This window comes from Amblyomma mixtum, chromosome 5 (genome assembly GCF_055824585.1).
Source record: "Amblyomma mixtum isolate Tamu chromosome 5, ASM5582458v1, whole genome shotgun sequence".
Classification (NCBI taxonomy): Eukaryota; Metazoa; Arthropoda; class Arachnida; order Ixodida; family Ixodidae; genus Amblyomma; species Amblyomma mixtum.
This window is the reverse complement of record NC_143016.1, coordinates 106,699,916-106,723,187: the sequence shown is the minus strand read 5'-3', so window position 1 is coordinate 106,723,187 and position 23,272 is coordinate 106,699,916. Positions and strand designations below refer to the sequence as shown.

General features: G+C 44.6%; 1 protein-coding gene across 6 annotated transcripts in view; it reads right to left on the bottom strand.

Annotated features, from left to right (window-relative positions):
* Window positions 1–1,063: 1,063 nt before the first annotated feature.
* The window catches only part of LOC149343277 (polypeptide N-acetylgalactosaminyltransferase 13-like), a 282,002-nt gene continuing 259,793 nt past the window's right edge, over window positions 1,064–23,272 (bottom strand). For all 6 annotated transcript variants that reach the window (XM_089545812.1, XM_089545813.1, XM_089545814.1 and 3 more), the window contains 10 exons: window positions 17,204–17,372; window positions 15,797–15,963; window positions 14,817–14,872; window positions 13,875–14,026; window positions 12,605–12,775; window positions 10,659–10,776; window positions 8,911–9,091; window positions 6,834–6,973; window positions 5,591–5,824; window positions 1,064–2,910 (listed from right to left, as the gene is read on the bottom strand). In XM_089545812.1, the coding sequence (XP_089401938.1) occupies window positions 2,764–2,910; window positions 5,591–5,824; window positions 6,834–6,973; window positions 8,911–9,091; window positions 10,659–10,776; window positions 12,605–12,775; window positions 13,875–14,026; window positions 14,817–14,872; window positions 15,797–15,963; window positions 17,204–17,372 (1,535 nt within the window). In that variant the 3' untranslated portion in view covers window positions 1,064–2,763. The remainder of the gene's footprint in view (window positions 2,911–5,590; window positions 5,825–6,833; window positions 6,974–8,910; window positions 9,092–10,658; window positions 10,777–12,604; window positions 12,776–13,874; window positions 14,027–14,816; window positions 14,873–15,796; window positions 15,964–17,203; window positions 17,373–23,272) is intronic.

Sequence of the window (23,272 nt, the reverse complement as noted above, 5' to 3'; positions counted from 1 at the left end):
AGCTTAATGAGGAAATTTGCCAAAATGACAATCACACGTGCCATTTGCTAAGAAGACTTATTTATTTTAAATGGGTAACTTAACCTTCCATGAATGTGGGTTTGGTGTTCTCTATTAAGAATAAAAAAACTACGAGAGTTTTAGTATAGCGTACACAGACATATGCAAAGGCAGAGCGAACGCAATAAAATAGCATCATTCAGACTGCGCATGTGCCAAACGCTATTTCAAACCAAGGTTTTCCGTATGTTTGCGTTACGTATGCTATTTTTCGAATTTAGTGTGCGTGCTCTTGCATACGCCAGGAATAGCGTTGTCAACATGGCGGCGCCCACGTCGGCCGTTTCAGAGAGAAATTGTCACCACATCGGCCGTTTCAGAGAGAAATTGTCAATGTTATTGGGTTTTTAGGCATATTCATTGTCCTTAAATGGAACAAGTGATATTCGCTTTGCCTCCTCTCGCTGACAGCAGAACCAATGAGTGATAAACTTGCCCTATTTTGAATTCTGTGTAACGATTCCGCCATTCCTAACCCTAACAAAACACCGCCAACTGTGGACTGACTTGATTTGTACTTTTACGTCAAGGTAGTCATAGCCTTGCCAAAAGTAGCCGTTTCGGCGGTCAGCTGGCCCACGACCGGTCGTGGCTGGCCCGTCGCAGTGCTCGTAGCATGTGTTGGTGCTGACATCGTCGCAGTGCTCGTAGCACGACTCACTTGGGGACGACATGCAACCGACCATCTATGTGATACGACTTGGATAGATAAGCTTGGCCAATGCCTTGGCTAAGCACTAAAAATACAACACAAAATTTTTTTACATTATAACACCAGATGGTGCCACTGCGGCCTTAGCTATCGTTGCGCTCGGCTTGTTGTGTGGTAAACTAAAAGTGCTCTTGCGACTTCCACAGTAACCTCCCGCTAAATGCTTGCGTATAGCGTACCTAAGCGCTCATACGCTATACTAAATGTCTCTAATGTGGACTAAGAATGTGTCAGATTGAGAGAATGAATATTTGCAATGTCATAGGGAAAAAAAGGATGCAGAAACATCAATGATCAAAACGTACTGTTGTAATTTACTTTTAGGAACCGAGCCATTGTAACACATTCACCTTTCACAGATATTGCTGCAGTTTGAAGATTCGACACCCAGCTTACAAGCTCAAAAGAAAATGGTTTTTCTTCAAAGGAGAACAGAGCCGCATGTTTAAAGAGCGGCTACAACAATTTGAGAATGTAATCATGGAAATAAAGACAAAATTAAATCATCACACTTTCAAACATTCACACAAAAAGGGATTGGAACAACAAATTAGCACTTGATAACAAGAAACTGCCCTTGAGCCTACCATGATGAAGAAAAGAACGACAAAATAAAAACAATGACATGGTTCATCATAACAATAATGGTACATTGCAACATGCGCGACTTGACCCGAACAGTGGTGCGCAGCGCTGACGATCTAACAATGTTTGGTTGCATCCTCTTTTTTTTCCGCATTTGGAGTGAATATCACCGGAGCACGGGAGCACACAATTGATGCAGTACTCCCATTCAAGTCATTCCTCACAAGGACACATGTGCAGAGAGGCGAAGACAGATCACGCCAGCTATGCAGTACGTAAAATTAACTTGGCCCATTTGCATTTCAGCATTTCCACAGTTGCTGTTGGGGAAACATCCTCTGCGCAGTCTCTGCAAGAGTCAGAGTCACAAGGAATGATGAAAAACTGGAAAAAAAAAAGAACAGAATGGATGTTGGAAGCAATATAGGAACACTGCTGTGTACACGTGGCTTTTGTCCTTGGGTTGCACAGCTAGTTGTCTTGAGGAATGTGGCAAAACAGACAGGCACCACCAAATAAGCACGTAATCACATCTGGTCTCTGAGAGAGGCAGTCTCTGCAAGGTTGCATTCACAGCCTGAGCAGAACCACGCGAGCTGGCGGCAGCTGACAAGGTGGAGGCTTGCGGTGCGGAAGCATTCTTACTTGCACGGGTTTTCTCCAGTTTCAAGCACCTGTGAGGCGATACTTGCAGTGCAGTTCACAAGTGGAATGCTTTTCTGGATTTCTGGCTAGCATTCGAATAGATGAAAGCGTGTGATTTTTTTTTCACCTGCACCAAAGCGACACTAAGAACCCAACTGGCCTCTTTTTGCGAAAGTTAAAACATACCAACCAATAAGCAGGCTTGTGTATCATTGGTCACACTCCAGCAGCAGTACGACAGCAACATTACTGACCACAAAGCATCCACACGACACAAAGACATTTCATGGTTGTGCCATGCACCGTTACACTGTCCCTGGCCCTTGTAACACTGACAGCGTCTTCGAGCGAAAAAAAAAAAAAAGCTTCTGCTTGCAGTACTACCGATGCAAGTAAAGATAAATTGTTAAGAGATGCAGCACGATTCGCAGAATGCTTGAAATGTGGTTGAAAACCCTTCCAGGTGCTTAACAGAGGGTTCATATTTCTCCCTGCAGCTGCTCTCCAGATGTGGTTGCCTCCTGCAGGCCCAGTGTCCGGGGCAAGCGAGCTAGTGTCCATTCAAAGCCACCGCTTCCTCCCACAAGTTCAACAGAGAAGGCACGCGCGCACCAGGTGCCCAGGAATGATTCCAGCTTGCGAAGTGGCAGCAGCCGAGTCCCGCAGTCGCTGCCCTTTCCCTTTTTCGCTGGCGGGCTTGCTTGCTTGCTTTCGCATCCGCGGTTGGCCACGTGGGGGAAGTGGTCCCACTGTTTGACACCCTAGGAGGCCTGCCACTTGAACTTCCCCTGCATGATCCACCGCTGCGAAGCCCTGCCGTCGCACTCCCTCAGAACGGGCAGGGAGGGGTCGCTCGGCTGCGGCTGGTCCAGGCAGCGCGCCGTGTTGACGTGCTTGAACGACTGCTCCTGCAAGGCACGACACCGCAGAAATGAGCCTCGCGAAGCAAAACTGAAGCAAGGAGCACAGAATTAAACCGGCTTGGAAAGCACATATTAGGCTTCACTAGGGTCAAATCAAACAAACAGTGCAGAAGAATATGTTACACGTAAAAATGAATGCAGCCGTAAGTTTTGCGGAATTGATTGTAAAAGCTGATGCGGAAGATCTACATCATGGAACTCTTCAAAAGCCCTCCTTGCATCCCTTGTCCACTAAGCAGAAATATGCGAGCAGCAAAGCTGAGTCTTTGACAAAGAATTATTGAAATGTTGTTCTTCTTAAGTGGCTTCTTAGTAGGTACAAGAAACATGGCCACAGAGGGGTCCAAGGACTCTCAACGATACCCCTACATGTTTCCCAAGAGAACTATCTTTCTCATGCCCATTTGGTTTGATGTACAGGAGAGTATTTCTTTTTAAGTGCTTTCTTTGAGATTAAGTCGACTGACCTCCTTCTATACTTGTATGCTATGTGCTGCCAAATTCAGTGGTTTCTGTAATGCATGTAGTGGGAAAAAATTATGGACGTTATGAGGCGAAGACAAATCATCACCAGATAAGACTTTCTTATCACCTAAACACTTGTCTACTTTGAGTTATTGACAGTTGACTGCAGTATTGCCTTTCCTGCCAACCACGATCCCCATGACTGTACTTCACAAAATTCCGAGCATACAACTAAACTCACTGCAAGTTAATTACAGCTAAAAACATGTAGCAACTACAAGGAACCTTTGAACTAGAAATACTACTGTGCTTTTTCCCGAAATACGACGAACTGTGGCTGGCTGTAAATCCTGACTGGATATTTTGGACATGCTGGACTTTATTAGGACACTGCAATATGCCCAATGAGCCAGTGTATAAGGGCGACTGAAATTTTGGATGCATCGCAATTGAGTGCTTGATTTTTTCAGACCTGCATTTAACTTCCCACATGAAAAGCTTTCCATTTTCAGCTTGATTACGGAACCAGAAATCCCACCCTTCCAGCTGGAAAAAGTCATTTCCAGCTGGATTATGTAACTAGAAATTGTGTCCAGCTGGAAAATTTCCACTTCCAGCCAACTCCAGCTGGAATTTCTTCCATTTTTCGCAGTTCCCAGAGAGCCTAAAAGTTCAATGAGCGAATGAAGAAATATTACGAATAAGAACATAGTAGCTAACCAATTTTTCAAACTCTAATAATACGAACTTGCGCGATGTTTCAGGCTTCACAAGGTAACCGTTAGGCACCTGATTGGAACATGTATATTTGCCCAACGGATATTTAGAACTCTGTGGAGTCCAAAAGTTCAGACTTTTCAGACTAAAACAGATGCTAACAATGCTGTGGGCATTGTTTTTCAACCAACAACTCATTTTTTCAGCCTAATATAGACGCGAGCAAGCCCCACTGTCATAACTAACTGGTCCTCCGCTGAGGCGAAAGGTGCCATCCGAGTCAATCACTGAGTCAATCCCAGAGTTAAACTGAGTCAATCAGACAGACTAGCTTTGATAGGCCTGGCTTTCTGCACTTCATCGCTGCCACCTGATATAATGGCATGCAAAGAGCAAACACATTTCACTTGCAAGCAATAACAGACTCTATCGGAGCCCCAGTCATGCTTTCGATAGCATTGAAACGGACAGCTGCAGCGTCCACCATGGCTTGGACAACACCACCCACAGTGCAGAGCAGATGTGGGGGCGATGTGGGTTTTTGGAAGCGATTGTTTCTGCTGGCGTCATCCCATGGGTTACCTCTGTCTTTGTGAGTGTCATTTCCTATGAAAACGACACTCACAAACGACACTCAGCATGGAAACGACACTCAGCAAGAAGTCGTTTCCTATGGAAACGACTTCTTGCTCAATGTGGTGCATGTATTTGTTCTTGGAATGACCTGCAGCTGTGTCCTACAGTCTGGTTTTGTGATGCGAGGTGGTGTGGACATGACGAAAGCATGAGTGTGGCTCAGATACAGTCTAATATTATCACTTGGATGCGGAACATGGGTGTAGCGAAGGTTGCAATTTTTAAAGCCGGTTTTTTGCAGAAACATTATTTCCATTTCCTGGATCCCACTGAGTCCGAAAAATCGGTTGGCGACTGTATAAGAAAGAACTAATGAAGCCTGCTTTTCTCTCATCAATGGCTTCAAATAAGAAAAAAAAATGGAGACCCATGATGCAATAGCGTAATGGGTTAATTCCTATATATGCAGAAGGTCATTCTTTACATTCGTGGATCCCTGGGAGTCCTCATACCCCTCCTGGCACAGTGGTGCAGCGGCTGAGCGATGCGCCACTGCCGCACGATGGCAGGTGCTCCTAGCAGTCAGCCTTGTGCGACCTAGGTTGCTCTATCGACCAATCATTAATTCAACTGCCACCTGTCACAGTGGGCAGGTTGTGATGACGACCCAAGGTCACGTGACCTAGCTGGCCCACCTGTCTCCTAGGTCGCTCTCTGGAGACCACCTGCCAGAGCCATGCCTGTCGTTTTTCACTCACAACGCTGACACTGGATTTTCTGGTGAACGGGGCCCTTAACGATATTGTGTTAAAATAGGGACATATTTAGGTGATGATCTGACTGGCCGTTTTACTGAACAGGTTACTACACAACAAATGGGGTTCCATGACTGTGCAGCGGGCGCTACCTCCTTGTTGTAGATCCAGAGCTGGTTGCCGCCCATCCCGTGGCAGCGTAGCAGCTTGACAGGACCTCGCGGAGAAGAGGCGTCCAGGCAGTTGTCGTCAGACATGATCTGCTGCCGCTTGGTGTAGGCGAACACCTGGTTGCCGCCCATGCCATGGCACGCGCTGACGGCCACATTCTCACCGCTCTTGCGTCCAAATGTGTCCAGGCAGTTGGGGGACTCCGCATGCTTGATCTGATGATGGATGCAGGCAGAGGGAAGGCAGAGAAAGGGAGACGACAGGCGTTGCAAAGCCATGCTTTTTCACTCTTATCGCCACTAGACAAAGTAAAAGTAAGGCTACCAGAATCGCTTCAGAGACATCCACTAGCACTGCTCCAGGTTTCTCATTTGAAACAGTAGTTGACTCTCGAAAATTTAAACTTGAAGGGAACAAAACAAACAAAAAAAGGCCAATTTCAGATTGATCGTTTTTTCCAGTCCGGTACACTCACTTTCTCTTCTGGCATATATAAGTTCCTTCAAAACTGAGCAAGAATAAAAGAACTCGTGGTACAAATTTTTGCCCTGCAACCATGCGTGCCCCCTTAATCGAGGCATAATGCGACTTTCCATCCTCTGTGCATATCGCACTCATCACGCAGTGAGCATGCAAACTCTGACCCGCAGTTTCTGCAATAGCTGTTGTATGCCAGTCACTACGTGTACATGTTAATTGGCTGATTAGGTCAGGTTTTTCTTATGTGGTGCTCAACTTCCAAAAGCAGCCGAAGGGTAGCGGATTAATTTCAACGACCTGGAGCTCTTTAATGTGCACTAGCATTGCACAGCATAGGAGTGTTTTTGCATCCTGCCTTCAATTTCAGGCGGTCACACTTCTAACGGGTGACCACCCCCTGATGACAAAACCTCTCTCATAGGCCTGTCTATCTCTGACTATAAGTTCAGCTATAGTAAGCGAGCATCTTGAAAGACTTTAAATGTGACATAACTGCAAACCATGCATAACAGTTTGACCCTATTGTAAAAAAATTATGTTTAACAAATTTACAAATTTACCGATCCTCAGAAAGGGCTCAAAGCAGTTCTGTTTCTGTCTCAAAATAAAGCATGTCTCTTTTTCAAAGTAATCTCGAAGAACTCAAGGAAGAGACTTTTTAATTCGCATAAGAACAGTGGGACAAAGTCTGCAACAGGGGGTAAAAAAAAATGCCAAGCGTTGAGCACACCTCCGGCTGCTTACCTCACCAAGATGGTAGTAATCAAGGGGCATGTGTGACTCTGGATAAATATTTTCCAAGTACCACCTAAAACTGTTGCATTTTAGCTTTTTACGAAGGTCTCTTCGGTACGACAGGTCTCCCTTGTCGACATTCTTGGCCGCTGAAACGAGAGAGAGAAGAAAAAAAAAAAAGAGAATGCATGAAGTGTCAGTAGTCACCAGCATACTCCATCAACGAAAAACAATGTGAAGAAAAAAGGAATGCCCTGGACAGGCAATCTGCTCACACGTAGATGATAAAACACCCTTCAAAAGCAGCTAGCACAGCAGGAAAAAACAGATATGTGAAGACGACGCACACACAGCACACTGTGATTGTTGTCTTCACATCCCTGATATTTTCCACTGCAATGGTTCTCACTGAAGCAGGTCTGAACAACTCTCAGGAACATGTTTTCTTCTTAGGTCTTGCAACATGTGCAAAAAAGAAAGCAAGGCTAGGATTTTAAAAGAAAGAAAGAAAAAACATCAGGTGTTTGGAGCATCGGCATTGCATTAAAAGGCCCTGATTATTTGATAAAAGTAGAAGGGAGGAGGTAAGGAATAGTCACACAAGAAATAAAGAGCCACAGATTTCGGCTGAAACTTTCAAACAAAGCTTTGTGAATGAAATTATTGGACACTAGTGCTTGAGTCTTGATAAAAAGTGAATAATTATGCCATATGCTATCTGACACCATGCCTAGTAGTAGTTGTATGGCACGTTTTCAAAAAATATATCTATTTGACAAAACTACGAAGTGCCTATGGTGAACTTTAGCATCCATAACTACTATACAACAACCAATTCACTTCAAGTTCATATCTCCTTTCATTCATTCATTCATTTATTGTACCCTTTAAGGCCCTTTGCGGGCGTTACATAAGGGGGGGGGGAAACAGTTGAAATACAAAGTAAAGGGGAGATGTTAAGGGGACAATGTTAATACAGTAAAATACAACACAATGCAATGCAAGAAGAAAAAAAGAAAAAAAAAACAAAAAACTGGAATACACTATGAAATGTTAAGATGCAGTTCTAATCAATACATGGTGGCGGATAGGCTAAAGGAGGGAACAGTAACAAGAAAAATAAATGGTAAAAAACAAAGCATGAAGTTGTTTTTTTCATTTGCTGTAATGTTCGATTAGTGCGTCTCTAAATTTACTAGCGTCACGCTTGTTTACAATGTGGTCTGGTAACTGGTTCCAATTTTCTATTGCTGTAGGTAGAAATGATTTATTGAAGGCTATTGTAGAACCATGTAAACGCTGAACACTCAGAGAATTGAAGAGGCGACGCGATGTTCTGATGGGAGGTAGGAGTAATGAGTCGCGGAGGTAAGGAAAGTTGTAATACAATTCATGAAAAAGGCAAAGTCGTGAGATTTTTCGACGGTTCTCAAGTGGTGGAAGGTTGAGTGTTGATTTAAAGGACTCGTTAAGGTTCACGCTTTGAAAATGAGGAAAACCTCTTCGCATCAGTGTTCGGTCATTCAAAGAGAGAACGCCATTCACTTTCTTCTGGTCCATGTACAACCTCCCTAACGTATGTGACACATAAGTGAGCAAACATGCATTATATACATGCCTAATTTCTTAATCTGTGCCTTCATGTATGCTTTAAGTAAAAAGATGATGTAAAGCAACTGGGGAGAAAAAAAAAAGAAAGCAGAATTGTGCTCACAGAGCACCATGTGGTACTGAACAAAAGACCTCAGCCCCAAAGATATGAGACGATTGGCATACTAATGTGAGAGCTCCTGACTGAGTAACTGTCTCATGCATTGCCTTTCATGCCATTGCTGCCGATATTCTTTGTAGCAACAGCCCCATAAGAGACCTTAGAGTTGAACCACTAAATTTGCTTCGGTTTCATAAAATTTGTGCTTTTCAACCTGTTCAATGCTGCTTCTAGGCCCTTCGTGCTAGCCAATCAACTACGAAAACTCGTATCAGTTTCCAAGTACAGGCATGACTGCACCCTAAATGCAAGTTTATGTCACCAGAAAATTCCCTTCTGTGGTTGGCACACGGGCGAAAAGTGCTTCAGACGAACCTGGGTTGATAGCAAAGTAGAAGTCCTTCCACTCGTCAAGCCACACTTCGGCCAAACGAGCATTGTTGTGGTTGACTATCCGGCTTGTCCCACCAGGGAACGAGTACGGTGTTGACTTCCTGAAGACGTGGCCCACATGTGAGCACGGCACTATCTCCAGCTCTCCCCCACACATCCAGATCTGAGGGAAAATAAAAGCAAGGCTCATTTCAGCAATGCAGTTTAACTGACATAACAATTGGGCTCCAGAAGAAGTCCAAAATGAGCGCTTTCAAGAGCCGACTGGTCAGCTTTCTTCTGCAGCAGATTTTTTTCGTTTTGTTTAGGTTGGTTTATGGGGTTTAATGACCCAAAGCGACTAAGGCTATGAGAGACGCCGTAGTGGAGGGCTCCGAAAATTTCGACCACCTGGGGTTCTTTAACGTGCACTGACATCGCACAGTACACGGGCCTCTAGAATTTCTCCTCCAAAGAAATTCCAGCCGCCGCGGCCGGGATCGAACCCGCGTCTTTTGGGTCAGCAGCTGAGCACCATAACCACTGAGCCACCGCGGCGGCTTTCGTTTTGTTTAAAAGAAATGAATATGGACAGACTGCTTAAGGTAAGTACTAGTAGTGAGAGCTAAAAGAAAACAGGGCTTCTGGTAATTGTAATAACCATTAACAGCTCTCCTTGCTGGACAGTTTGCTGTTATTTATGGGAAAAAAATGCAACTGTGGTCAAAATATGCATTGCCTGCCTTCAATTTTACGTGTTCATGAGGACTGAAATGCTTGTGGTAACAGATTTGCAATAACTGCTGATTTCCCTGATGTACCTTAGCTGCACCTAATGCAACGAAGAGTACTTGGTAATCATAGTGCATATTGTGTGACTGGTGGCAGCAATGTTGGCGATTAACGGATCTTGTGCTGCTGCTCAGTGCCCAATGAGTGTGCTGTGCAACTTACTATCGCAGCATTGGCGATGCGAGGGGAAGCACTTAGTACTGACAGGTGCCGTCACAGCTCCCAAGTTTGCACCGTGCGTAGAGGAAGAGCATTGTGTTTGGAACAGTCACAGTTCTGTCCATTATACAGAATGCACTTTGAACAGGGAAGTTGCAAATTTGTGTCATAAAATTCACATCAGCTGTGATCTTGCTGCGATTATACTTTACATGTAAGAATGCGGGATGGAAATTTGTGAATTGAAAACGTTTTTTAAAAAATCAGCACGGAAGCTTGTGATAATGCCAGAACATGTTAGACAGCCAGCATTTTAGGTGTTTAGATCAGTTGTAATATGCATCCTTGCTGCAAATTCCAATTTGTAAATTGTATTCACCAACATGCATAAATTCTTTTCAAAAGTTATGATGCATATGATGCGAAAAAAAGAAACACACATGCACACACGTATCCACGAACATAACAAAGATACGCATAATGACACATAGGCAATAATTTCCCACATAATTCCACAAGCAAACTAAACTGCCTTGAACTGAGCTGTTGAAGGTAAATGCCCTCTTACCGCTTCTTATTTGCTAAAACATAGTTCAATGTTTGAAACAATCTTGTTTCAAGACACTAACATTTTCATTTCAAGATGCTAAGTTGTTAGCTTGTACCTTGTGACAAGTCCCTCTAGCTGTGTTGCTGAGAAGTCAGTGAGCCTATGCACTGTGAAAAGAGCTTGGAAGCAGACAGTGGAAGAAGCTGCTGAAACAACTTTAGCTCTCGATGATCAAAAGCATGCAGCTCACCCTGAATGACAGCTCGAGGTTCTCTCCCCCCCAGATGTCCATGCCTTCATCGTACTTGCCCAGCTCGTTGAAGTAGTCCTTGTCAATTGAAAACAAACCCCCTGCCATGGTAGGCGTTCTGAAATGGTGGTAATCAGACAAAATTGTCCACTGGCAATTCATCACTGGCAATTCATCACAGACAAAAACCCAGTCTCACCACACTTACTCCACACATTTACAGTTAATATGGGGCAATGATTATCGGTAATTACCACTCCATACCGCACCGATTAGGCTTGTGGCAACTCTGAGCCAAGTGCCAAGACAGGGCACACAGTGGGCTTCCCAGCTCTTCTCTGTGACTTTTGTACTGCACCATATTTCCATAAGTTCTCACTTCTTTCCCCTCGCATAAATTTTTAAAGGAAAAGACAACACAAAATTCATCATTCAGCAAGCCCTGCAGTTCGAAACACAGCAGAAATTTCATACCCATTAGAAAATTACACCTAGTGGCAGCTGTTGTGGTAGCAGCGGAATTTGGTTGGTTTTATGGAGTTTGACGTCCCAAAGCAATTCAGGCCATGAGAGATGCTATAATGGAAGGGTCCGGATAATTTCAACCACCTGGAGTTCTTTAACGCGCACTGACATCCCATTGTACACAGGTCTCTAGCATTTAACCTCCATCAAAATGCGGCCGCCGTGCCCAGGATCGAACCCACGTCTTTCGGGTCAGCAGCCGAACACCATAACTACTGAGCCATCGCCGCAGCTGGTAGCAGGGATGTTATGATACATATGGTGAAATCTCTCTAAATGCTTGGCAAAACTCAAAGAAAGGAGAGAGAGAGCAAATATACCACCAAAAATCTGAAAGAAACGAAACGACGTGCGATAATATGGCCAGTGAGCTTGTTCACTGTGGGTGGTGAACAGTCTTTCGAACAGTGCAGTGAACTACTAATACCAACACGCCAAGCTATCCATCCTTCTTCCGTGAACTAGTACGCCTGAAAGTAGCACTCAGATGAATAACTTAACAGCAGCTTCCGACAGAAGACTCACTAAAACCTGACAGTCGGTTTTTTTTTGAGTTATGACTTTACTACATGTTGTGAGGTATGGGTGAAGCTAAAACAACACTGACTCCCTGTCCTAAAGTAAAAGGGTGCAATAAGAAGGAATTAGCAAGACGGACAAAGATTGCTTCCATTTGCACCACATCATCTGCCTATTAAATGCGCTTTGTCCACATTGCAGCTCTAAGCAAGGCCGAGATAACTGGAGGGAGAGACAGCACTGAATATGGACTGACAAAGAAGTGGCTGGAGGTTCATTAACTACACTGCCCTCATTTGGTCTACCCCCAGAAATCACACTGAACACAAGGGATGACTCCATACAGAAGTCATAATACCTTTGAAGAGAGCAACATGTAATGCAGATATAAGAGCAACCAATGAATGGCAAATTTCATTCCTTGAACAGAAACTGAAGCTAGTCAGCAAGCACAGCCTCGTTAAGAATCCCAGGCTCGGTTTAGATTTGATGCAAGAGGCCTGCTGAAGAAAGGGAACGTTTAGGAATGCTTCTGAACATGTGAACCACATACACAGTGTGAACCACATACACAAGGGTACTGTGGAGTTTGTTAAAGGCCTCTCAGTTTATGAGGGCTTAGTAAGCGGTAGCAGGGAAGATGAATACCTGCATAAACATTGGGCCCATGAAAACCTTTCTGGTAAGAGAAGTATGTTACGGCTGAATAAAAAGAACTCTTGAGGACAAAATTTAACAAAATCGAAGCAGACTCCACAAAACATAGACAACTTATCCATCCTCCAGGGCCCGTACAAGCTACACTAAAGAAGGTTCAAGCCAGTGGTAGTAGCGCTGAACCACTGGCTTAGAGACCAGCCATGTGGGTTGCAATGGGTGAGCAGAATGTGGCATGACGTTACCTGATGGGCAACGTGCGGTCTCCACCTCTACGATCCACCTCTCTCTGTGGCACTCGGTACCACCGGAAGTTGAGCTTCCAGTTGAAGCCGCCCCAGGTCATATCCGAGGCTGAGATGTACTCAAACGTCTCGTCGCTGATCACGTCGATCACTGGGCACACCACTCGGGTCCTGAGAATGAGCCACATTGGTTCAAGTCAGCTAATGCTTTGCAGACAGGCTGCAACCACAATACAGATACTAATAATATGTTAGCCACTAGAGAAAAAAAAGAATCACCATAAATCTGTTAGCACAAAATATTGATGCAGAAATTACTAGATGAATTACACTGGCAAGCAAACTACGAATAGAACCCCACACAAATCTTGTATGAAGTCAAAGCTTACACAATCAATTGTGCAACTGTAAAAACTAGATAGAGGTAATGAAATACGTTGGGAAAAAGAAGAAGGACAGCTGTGTGTTCAGTAACTACCAGCACAAAAGCTGACATAAAGACGAATATGCAGTATTGTGCAGGTGCAGGTGTTTTCAACCCACTAGCCAGCATGATAATGAATAAAATAACTACCAGAATACTTGGTAAGAGGCGTGACACTATTCAGTATATTGGTGCTGTGGTGCTGCTGTCACACACTGTGTGATAACAGCATGGTTCTCCTTCATCCGATCCAATGAAGGTTGCAATCAGCAGAATAAAAAAAAATTCCAAAGCTCTCACATACAGTTCACTGAATACTACTGAGACTGAAGCTCACTGAAATTCAAATTAAAAAAAAAAATACATGCCTTCCACCGTAACTGAAATGGCATAATCAAAATAAGCAATGATTACCATGAGCAGGTTAAGTGCGAGTCTATTTCACACATGATAAGCACACATGATAAGGTATCCCAATTTCACATTTCTCAAGCATTCTGAATTTTCAGGCTATTAATCGCAATTGGTTTGGTTTATGGGGTTTAACGTCCCAAAGCGACTCAGGCTATGAGAGACGCCGTAGTGGAGGGCTCCGGAAATTTCGACCACCTGGGGTTCTTTAACGTGCACTGAAATCGCACAGTACACGGGCCTCTAGAATTTCGCCTCCATCGAAGTTCGGCCGCCGCGGCCGGGATCGAACCCGCGTCTTTCGGGTCAGCAGCCGAACACCATAACCACTGCGCCACTGCAGCGGCTTAACTGCTAGTATGACAAGAGCAGTGCAGGTAACAAAGGTCACACGGAAACATGGCTGACATGCTCTCTAGGATACAAGCCCCGCACCTGTCTTCAGCAATGCGTGCCAGGAGTGGCTCGAGCCAGTGTTGCGTGCACTCGCAGTGAGCGTCCAGAAACGTGATGACTTGGCCTTTGACAGCAGCTGCTCCTAGAAGTCTGGCACGGATCAAGCCCGAGCGTTTTCCTGTCCGCATTACCTGATAAAAAAAAAAGAGAAAAGAATGTTATCACACCATTCACTTTATGTTCGAGCTGGTAGCCTATCCATTTTCTGTTTTTCTGTTACATCTCCTCATCTACCACCATTTGCTGGAAAGTCTAACCTAAGTCGCGTAACCTTGGTGCAAAGTTGGCATTAAGAGCCTACTGATCAATGCTCCCTAATCTGTGCCTCCTTACATGGCTCTGATATTATGCTCACTATAAACACTAGCAATGACCTCCTCCGAACTTCTACCACATACTATTGTGCAGGCAGTGCTAGAAGTTAAAAAAAAAGAAAGAATATGCAAATAGGTCACACTTTAGCATAAACCGCACTTGACAAAGATTTTCATATATTACGATGAGAGCCACAAAAAAAATGGCAAGAATTTTTTTTCTTCTGCACATGTGCAGCACGACTGAGCCACTATGTAACACTTCCTCGATGGACAGGTCTCCTGAAACACTGTTTTACAGAGCTCTTATACTACTACAAATAACCAATAACGTTAAAACCACCCAGAGGCCAACTGTGTTTGTACAATAAAGTGTACAAAGCCTTTAATCATTGCAGCTGCAAAACTTGAAATCAAAACCCGGGCATCTCCTGTGGCCAGTTTCTGGAAGTTGACAAACTGAAGCAACGCCTCTGAGCTCCAAGAGTTGCTCATAAATCCACCCGTGGGCATGAGTGATACGCCAATACCAAAATAACAATATGTCCCTCACTATGTTGCAAACATTACAGATACAGATAAATTTATTTCATTTACACGTACGTACCTTTACAGGCACTTCCAGCTTGACAACATAATCTTCCAGCTTCTTCCCCAAATGTTCTGCAACAGAGTAGACGCACTTTTTTAGAAATGCAATACAATCAGCGTGAACCAACTACAAGCTTTAACGTCACTGCACTGCACGACAGCCACATGAACAACACTAGACTTTGCAATAATCCCCCACTCTGCTAAGAAAAGAAGTGATAAAATGTGACGCACTCGTAACGCTCTATACTTTATTTCACAAAGCTCGAGTGTCATGTCCCTGTGGCCTTGGTTGTTAGAAGCGGTAAACTTTGCAAGGGCATTACCACACAGAGGTAAACTGCTAAGTTATAGCTTGCCACTTAAAAACCAAAATGAATAGGCACTCATTCCCAAGTTATTTTTTTTTCTTCTAGGTGCTGCGTGAAAACAGAAAAACTCCCCTTGCTGTGCTCAACCTCAAGGCTGATTTGCACTGTTGAAAATAGGGCGCTTAGTTTGGTTAAGCAATTTCTTTACAATATAGGCATTATCTGCTTAGTGTTTTCGAGGCCATTTGCTTACCACAGCCCTTATCGTACACAAACGTGACTTTGCAGTTCAGTTTCACGTACAAGAAGACAAATCTCCTCAACACTTATAATCACGACAAGTATTATGTGGGACATACCAGAAGACAAATCTCCTCAACACTTATAGTCACAACAAGTATTATGTGGGACAACCAAGAGAATTAAAGGATAACAGTCCCGCCACTGCCACTAGTTTAACGGGTTTCCTATCATGACGAACTATGGTGGAGCACCCGAAGAAAGAACAAAAAAAAAATGTCCACACCACTGCCAGACTGCTCTCATCAAAATCTGAGATCTCAAGAATGTTATGCTGATGATCTAAAGGCCCAACACAACAAAAGCAATGAGATCAACTATGTATATTAATTGTGGAATTCTTCACGGGTCCCTCAGTGAACACAACATGACAGTAAGAACTCACCCCTTTCGCTGGCATCATCCACAAGGATGATCTCTTCGAGCAGAGCCCGTGGCGCCGTCCGGATGACACTGTGCACCGTTCGCAGGAGAGTGGACCAGGCCTCATTGTGGAAAACAATCACCACGGAGGTCGTAGGCAATTTCTCGGGGTACACCTTATTTTTGCAGCTGCAGGAAGAGAATTGAAGTGACACCGATCAGAGAGTTTGCCTCGACACTAAAGAGAGACCGGATTGAGGCCTCAACAAGCAGCACTTTTCACTACACAGTCATCCCTGCCACTCAACACCGCTTAGCATGAATGCTGGGATGTAGAGGCTACAAAAGCAGCTTCATCATCACTGGCTTATCAAGCTCACTTAGCTTTGTGTATAGGTCACAAAACTATGAAAACAAGCCATTTTAATTGCCACACAATACAAAAAAATTGCAAAGGAAAAGAGCTTGCTTTACTTGCATCAGTGCGATAAAATATAGACTAACAATATTTACGCAGTTCCTTTTATGCATTGAGTTTAAGCTTGTTCAAACACTGTGTTGTAGGAAAACTGCGCCACTGCAGGTACAAAGGCAGAGCTGCTGCTAAGCCAGATATGACTAATTATTGCAAATTACACACTACCAGGTTGTTTCAGAGAAGCCTGCCACTAATTTCAAAAACAGGTTTTTTGAGGTAAAGACATTCTTTTGGCAGCACAGCGACACCAGTGCTGGTGGACATCAGAAAACAAGCAAATAATGTTAACCAGTAACGTGTTTAACTAAATTCTAATAGTTGATTTTTTAAATATTACAAATAGGCACCTAGATGTAATTAGAGACTCAGAGCTGGCCATTAATAACTGCCATACTAGTTTTCAGAAATTCGAAAACCCTATTACCGTCGCCACTGTGGCTCAACAAATTTTACCCATCTCTCACGCAATTCTAGAACTGTGCCCCCACGATGGAGCACGGCGGTGTCCATCAAATCGCGTCATTTGTGGTGCACACGCCACATGGCCTTTTCTGCCCCACCTTGGCTGGAGCAGCAACACCGCAGTGCAGGCGGAACAGACTGTCACGTGAGACGTGCACCACGGGGTGATGCAATTTGATGGACATCGCAGTGCGTGCACCACAGGAGCGTGGTTTTCGAATTGTGCGAAAAATGGCCAAAATTTGTTAAGCCACAGCAGTGTTGGTAGTCGCATTTTCAGAATTCTTTATAAAAATAATATGGCTATTAGAATGTGGTCTGTCTATTTGCTAGTTAACATGATTCGCCCCTTTTCTGGTGTCCGCTAGCACTGGCAACTACTATGCCACAAAAAGCTCCTCTTTACCTTAAAAAAACATACTTTTAAAAATCAAAGGTGGGCTTGCTTGAAACACCTGGTATACGAAGAAATGATGTTTAAACACATACTTCTCTAGCCTCACATCAGGCAGTGAGCGGTTGAGGGCAATGCGGTCACTGGCCAGCAGGTTGAACTGGTTCAGCTTGAACTTCTCCTTCTTGAGTGCCTCTTCTTCAGGTCCTATCTCAACACCATGACCACGCTCGCCAGGCCAGTCAGCAGGGTTCTCGGCAAGCTCTGCGCACAGCCGACCACAACAATGTCAACAGCCGAGAATGTGCCAGCCTGAACTTCATCGAGACACAACTATTGTGCACACAATTCTGTTCCCATCAATATGCACAAAGTGGTGGTGCATTCTCATGACAACCTTATCAACTGAAAAGGGGAATTTCACTCTGACAATGGAATGTAATGAATGTTAATTAAGTGACTCCATGCCTTCAGGTATAAATACACATGCAAAAAAAAAACAACAAAAGGAGAGAAAAAAGAAGAAAATAAACTAGAACAAGAGCATAACAGTAAAAACCAACACCTGCAACAGTGGCCAGTTTTCCAGTACACGCTGACTTACGCTGTTATGTATAGATACAAAGAAAAAAAAAATTATGTGCAAAGAAATTTACCAACCTGTTTCACCAACAACTGTCAAAGCATCTTCCATTTAGTCGCAGCCTATTACCAGAATTAACTATTTGAACACGCATGCATGACGCTGGATTAAAGTCACAGCCCATTTTACAGCAGCACACCAAAGCTTGATATAAGTCTAATTCAACTTAAGTCTGCAGTGAAGCTCCGCCCACATTTAGGCCTGCCGCACAGAATGTCTCGACAAAAAAGTAGCCCATAGTTAAAACTTTTCTTCTTACTTAACCAATAAGTTAATCGTAATTAAAAAATTGGTTTAGTTGGTCTAGAGGCCCGTGTACTGTGCGATGTCAGTGCACGTTAAAAAACCCCAGGTGGTCGAAATTTCCGGAGCCCTCCACTACGGCGTCTCTCATAGCCTTAGTCGCCTTGGAACGTTAAACCCCATAAACCAAACCAACCAATTAAAAAATTATAAGCTCTAGAATTTTGATACCTGGCTTCTTTAATATAATCAAACATTAAAAAGCTCATTTTGCTTACTGCTGTAATTGGCAAGCGGAATAATACAAGACACTGTGGACCGTGGGCCAATGTCAACAACTGCAGTTTTATTAAGTTGTATCCTACTATAGCAGCACGCGACATGGGAATGTATTGATGATTGCCAAGACAGATTCACTAACCAATGCAGGAATGTGAAATACGGTTGCAAGGTGATATTCAACAGTCATGAGGAACACCATAATCTAGAAACATTAATTATGGCAGACCATACAAACTTGTAGTGCAACATCCTTTCAGATGCTGCGGCGAACACATAGCTTTTAATGCCCTAGTACTAGAGCCCCCACTTGGCGATTTCACCCCTGTCGGTTTGACCGGCACATCCAAGCTGAGCAAACTGCCCACTTCGGCAGGTGGCAGTTCAATTATTGGTTGATCGAGAGAGGTTGCTCGGGAAGAAAGACTTGGGTCTCACAAGTCCCACCCGTGGCAGCACCTGCCATCGCAGGGCAGTGGCGCAACGCTTAAGCACTGCACCACTGTGTCAGGAGCGGAATGGGGACTCCCAGGTATCTATGAATGTAAAGAAAAGAATGACCAATTCCGCATATATGGGCATTAACCCATTAATGCTATTGCATCACAACCTTAAAGCAGAGCTCAAGTCCGACTTTGCTGATCTTTGAAGCGTATCTGACCTTGAGAACTGAGCCTCACACCACAACCGAAGGGCTAGCACACCTAATTTGTATTTGGCTTAGCCATGATCAAGTGTCTGCAATTTGTTTTCTTAGTGTGCTACAAGCAGCAGTGATGTCTTTGTTTCAAATTAATTTGACACTCTTCACATTACAACTGGTTGCTTTGTTACATTAGCTAGCGAACAAAGCAATTAGCATTTGTCAAGTTAGTGAGCTTGGCAGCACATATTCTTTTGTGTATAACGCAGAGAGATTTTGCCACCTAAAAAAACCTCATTAATACGGATTCAAAGGGACCGGAAAAAAACAAATCTTCCGGATTAATCGATGGAATAACTCCCCCAAAAGTGCCCAGAATTGCTCCTGTGATAGTAAATTGATTTAGTAAAAAACTGAACGGCCGTTGGCTTTTCAGACGAAAACTGCGCGGAAACGATTTTTCGCAGCTCCTTCAAATGATTCAGGTCGTACGCAATGTATCGGGAGCGCCACCTACTTCATAACGAAAGATCTATGCGGCCTCTTCCACGGTGCGACGCGGATTTCACAAGCGGAGGCGTCGTGATGTGGAAGGCTTCACCGCAGAAACTGCGAACAGCGTGTGACGAGTGCGTAGTTCACTGCCCTAGAAGAACGGAAGAATCACGCGGACGGAAGTGAAGGAAACACGCGTAGACGCTCAGCCGATAGCCCCCGTCGCTGTAGGCCGACAACAGAGCTTCGAAAACGAAACTATGCAGCCGGCATATTTCTAGGCCTAGCGAGGGGATCGTCGTCGCACCTGCCGTCGCCACCCGCACATTAAAGGTGCGCGGGGAATAATTACTATATGCAGTTCAGACCTGAGGATGGCTATTTGGACGATCGCTTGCCGAGCCGCTCGACCGGGCGCTCCGTCGGGTTCTGGTCCGAATTAACCGGTGCGAGTTCTGCAGCGTCCGAAACACGGGCGACGCCAGGGGGGAGAGGGGAGGGGGGAGTAGAATGTGTTATGATGCCTCTGCGACACTGCTCTCCATAAAAATAAATTAAGAAAAAGCAGTGATGAGAGCTGCATATACCAGCGATGGGGTCAATGGAGGCTGCACTATCATATGAAACGTCCTTCTCGTCAGGCTCCGAATGAAGTGCTCGGTACAATTTTCGGTTGCCCGGCAAATTTTTTGAGTGGCGACCGCGCTCCTCGTCTCCCCTTGGCGCCGTCAGTGTCGAAATAACGAGCGCCTGACGCCATAGATTTACATGGCGTTAGCAGGGACCGCGCCGGCAGCCCGAATTATCCGAATTCCGTAATGGTGGAAAACACCTCCTTTTGTGTCTCGTCCAGTTCGCGCTATTTTCGACCATTATGAATCTGCACCTATAGTAACCTTAACTTGTGCTTTGCTATCCGGATTTACGAGGTAAAGTGGGTCAAATCAACACGTTTTTCTTCAGTGCTATAAACATTTCCTGGGTTCTTTATGCGTATCTCCGGAAAAAAAAAATGTGACGTCATGATCAGATCCCAAATGACAAATCACGGACTATGGTGGAGAGGGCAGGTGGAAGGGTTTCTCGTAAACTCAAAGTGAAATATATTTCAAGAAAACTTCGTGCTGAGCTAGTTGGTAGGACATAGTTGGTAGGACATAGCGCTCCGTGTGTGTCGTTTCCTTACTCTGGGTTCGTCTTTTGCGCTGAACCAAGTTTCAAAGTGAAAAAGGGAAGGGAAAACGTCGGGGAGCTTGCCAATGTTTCGACAACAGGACTTTTCGTCTGAGTGTGGTGACACAATACTGAATTCAGGGTAGTAAAAAAATTTTACACGCCTATTAAAAATTAATAGTTGGTATTTCGAGTTGAAAAAACTAATTAGGTTTCTTTATACCTGCACAGACTATTTCGGACAAAATAATATTTGAATTACAAATGACACTGACTATTTGTACAGAAATGATGAGTGGCATTTAGGATAAGACGCAACTGGTATTTTTTTTTGTGTGTCACTGACAACTATACACTCATGTGATCCAAAATTGGGTCCTTAATATGTGATCCTTAATATGTGAGCATTAATAGGTGATCCTTAATATGTGATCCTTAGTTTGCTTATCCTGAGCGGCTTTGCAGACATTCGTTTGGCAACAAAGCACGAATTCATTGCTGCGCTATTAGGAGTTTAAAATGAATTCTATGTTACCGCCAATCGATTCAAACTCCTGGCATTGATGACGACATCCGAGACTAATATGGATTCCGTTATCGCTGCTTGGAAGTAGAAGAAGGTGCGGTCTAACTTTTAAAAAAATTAAGATAGAAATGGTTAGTATGGAGAATGAACTCAGACATGATAACCTCTCTGTCACACAGTGCGTTTACACATCAAGACACCGTTTCTTGAAAGTGGACCTTCACTAAAAGCATCACGAGCAGTTAAGAGCTCTAGGTTGTTGTTTCACTGCAAGTGGCATAGATTACGAGTAGCCGGTTTTGCTTCAAACTTTCAAGCAGTTCAGATGCCAAATACCTATTAGGCCCATAAGATGCTGCCTGTTTATCATTCTAGCTACTCAAAATTAATGTCTAAAAAACATTGCAAGACTAATCGATTTTGGGAGTCCGTGAGCCCCTTTAGCCATTGTCAATAAAACAGACACACAGCAGCCCACCAGAACCCAAAAATGTTTCGACAAGCGAGAGCCGCCCTACATAGGCCAGCTCACGGTTAGTGATTTATGAATCCGGCCAGCCATGGGAGGCACAAAGGCCGTCTCGACAAGCTAAGCTGCAACAGCTATTCAATATACGCAAACGAGCATCCACGGAGCAATGCTTTGTTCACGACCGCGTGGCCTTTGGAAACACTAAAACAAGAAGAAAAAAAAGAACACAGGGCAAGATCGAACAGTGGAGCGTCCAAGGAATCGTGTAGCAGCCATCTTCCCGGTGCTGGGGAGAGAGCACTTAGCGCTATTGCGTCCTGCCGCGCTATCCCTTCGGCGCCGCGCGTAATGAATGTGCCGAGGCAATCTCGTCGCCATCTATCAAGCGCGCGCGTCAAATGCGCGCGCTCTCGGCGCGACCGAGCCGGGCGCAGCCAAAGGCGCGGGAGCGTTCTCCTGCGACGCGCTCCGGAAGGCGCACGGAGAAGCCCACTCTTCGGCGCTAGGAAGAGAGTCGCCGAACTTTCCATTCTGCAGCCCGCCCGCATGCACCACGCAGTCCCGTTTGTGGCGTTATGTGGTCTTTTCTCGCCAGCGTCGGCGCCGGAGAGGAGAGGCGATGACTGAATTTTGGCTTGTATACGGTCCTGCCATCCACGCTTCACTTAATCTGGAAAGCAGCGATGGAGCAAGAAAGAAACTCGTGGGACACGCAGAGGAGAGAATAGACGCGCGCAATCTTTTCCCTGCCGAGGAAGTAACTCGTTCTTGACCTATAGGCTTTCGAAGAGAGTCATTTTTTTATCTTTTCTATTGTTGCTCCCTATGCAAAAAAAAAAAAAAACTAAACAAACAATAACAACGATGAATCAGAGAATTCACGATATGAGAGGGCTTAACTCTGAGCAAAAACGTGCAAGTTTTGAGAAGCGTACGCCGTCGAACACGAAACGCAATGCCGTAAAACGCGCAGCGCTGCCTCGCTGTAACGGAACGGCCTATAACAAAGTAACTAATATCATCATCATCATTAGCCCGACTACGCCCACTACAGGGCAGAGGCCTCTCCCATATCTTTCCAGTCAACCCTGCCCTGTGCCAGTTTCGACCACCACATCTCAGCAAACATCTCGTCCACCAACCTAACTTTCTGCCGCGTCCCTGCTACGCCTCCTTTCCCTTTGAATCCAGTCCATTACCTTAAACGACCATCCGTTATCTTGCCCTCGCATCACATGCCCTGCCCAGGCCCATTTCTTCTTCTTGATTTCGACTAGGATGTCGTCAATCCGTGTTTGATCCCTGACCCATTCTGTCCTCTTCCTGTCCATTAACTTTACACCTATAAATTCCATAGCTTGCTGCGTTGGTCCTCAATTTCAGTTCAACCCTCTTCGTTAGCCTCCACATTTCAGCCCCATAGGTGAGTACCGGTAAGACACAGCTGTTGTATACTTTTCTCTTGAGGGATATTGGTAAACTGCCATTCGTGATCTGAGAGAACCTGCCATATGCGCTCCACCCCATTCTTATTCTTCTAGTTATTCTGCTCTCGTGATTAGAATCTGCGGTCCCTATACCTCACCTAAATAGACGTATTCCATTACCACTTCCAGCACCTTGTGAACTGCTGTTTCCTTGCGAGACTGGTGAACATTGGTTTTCTGCATGTTAATTTTCACACCCACAG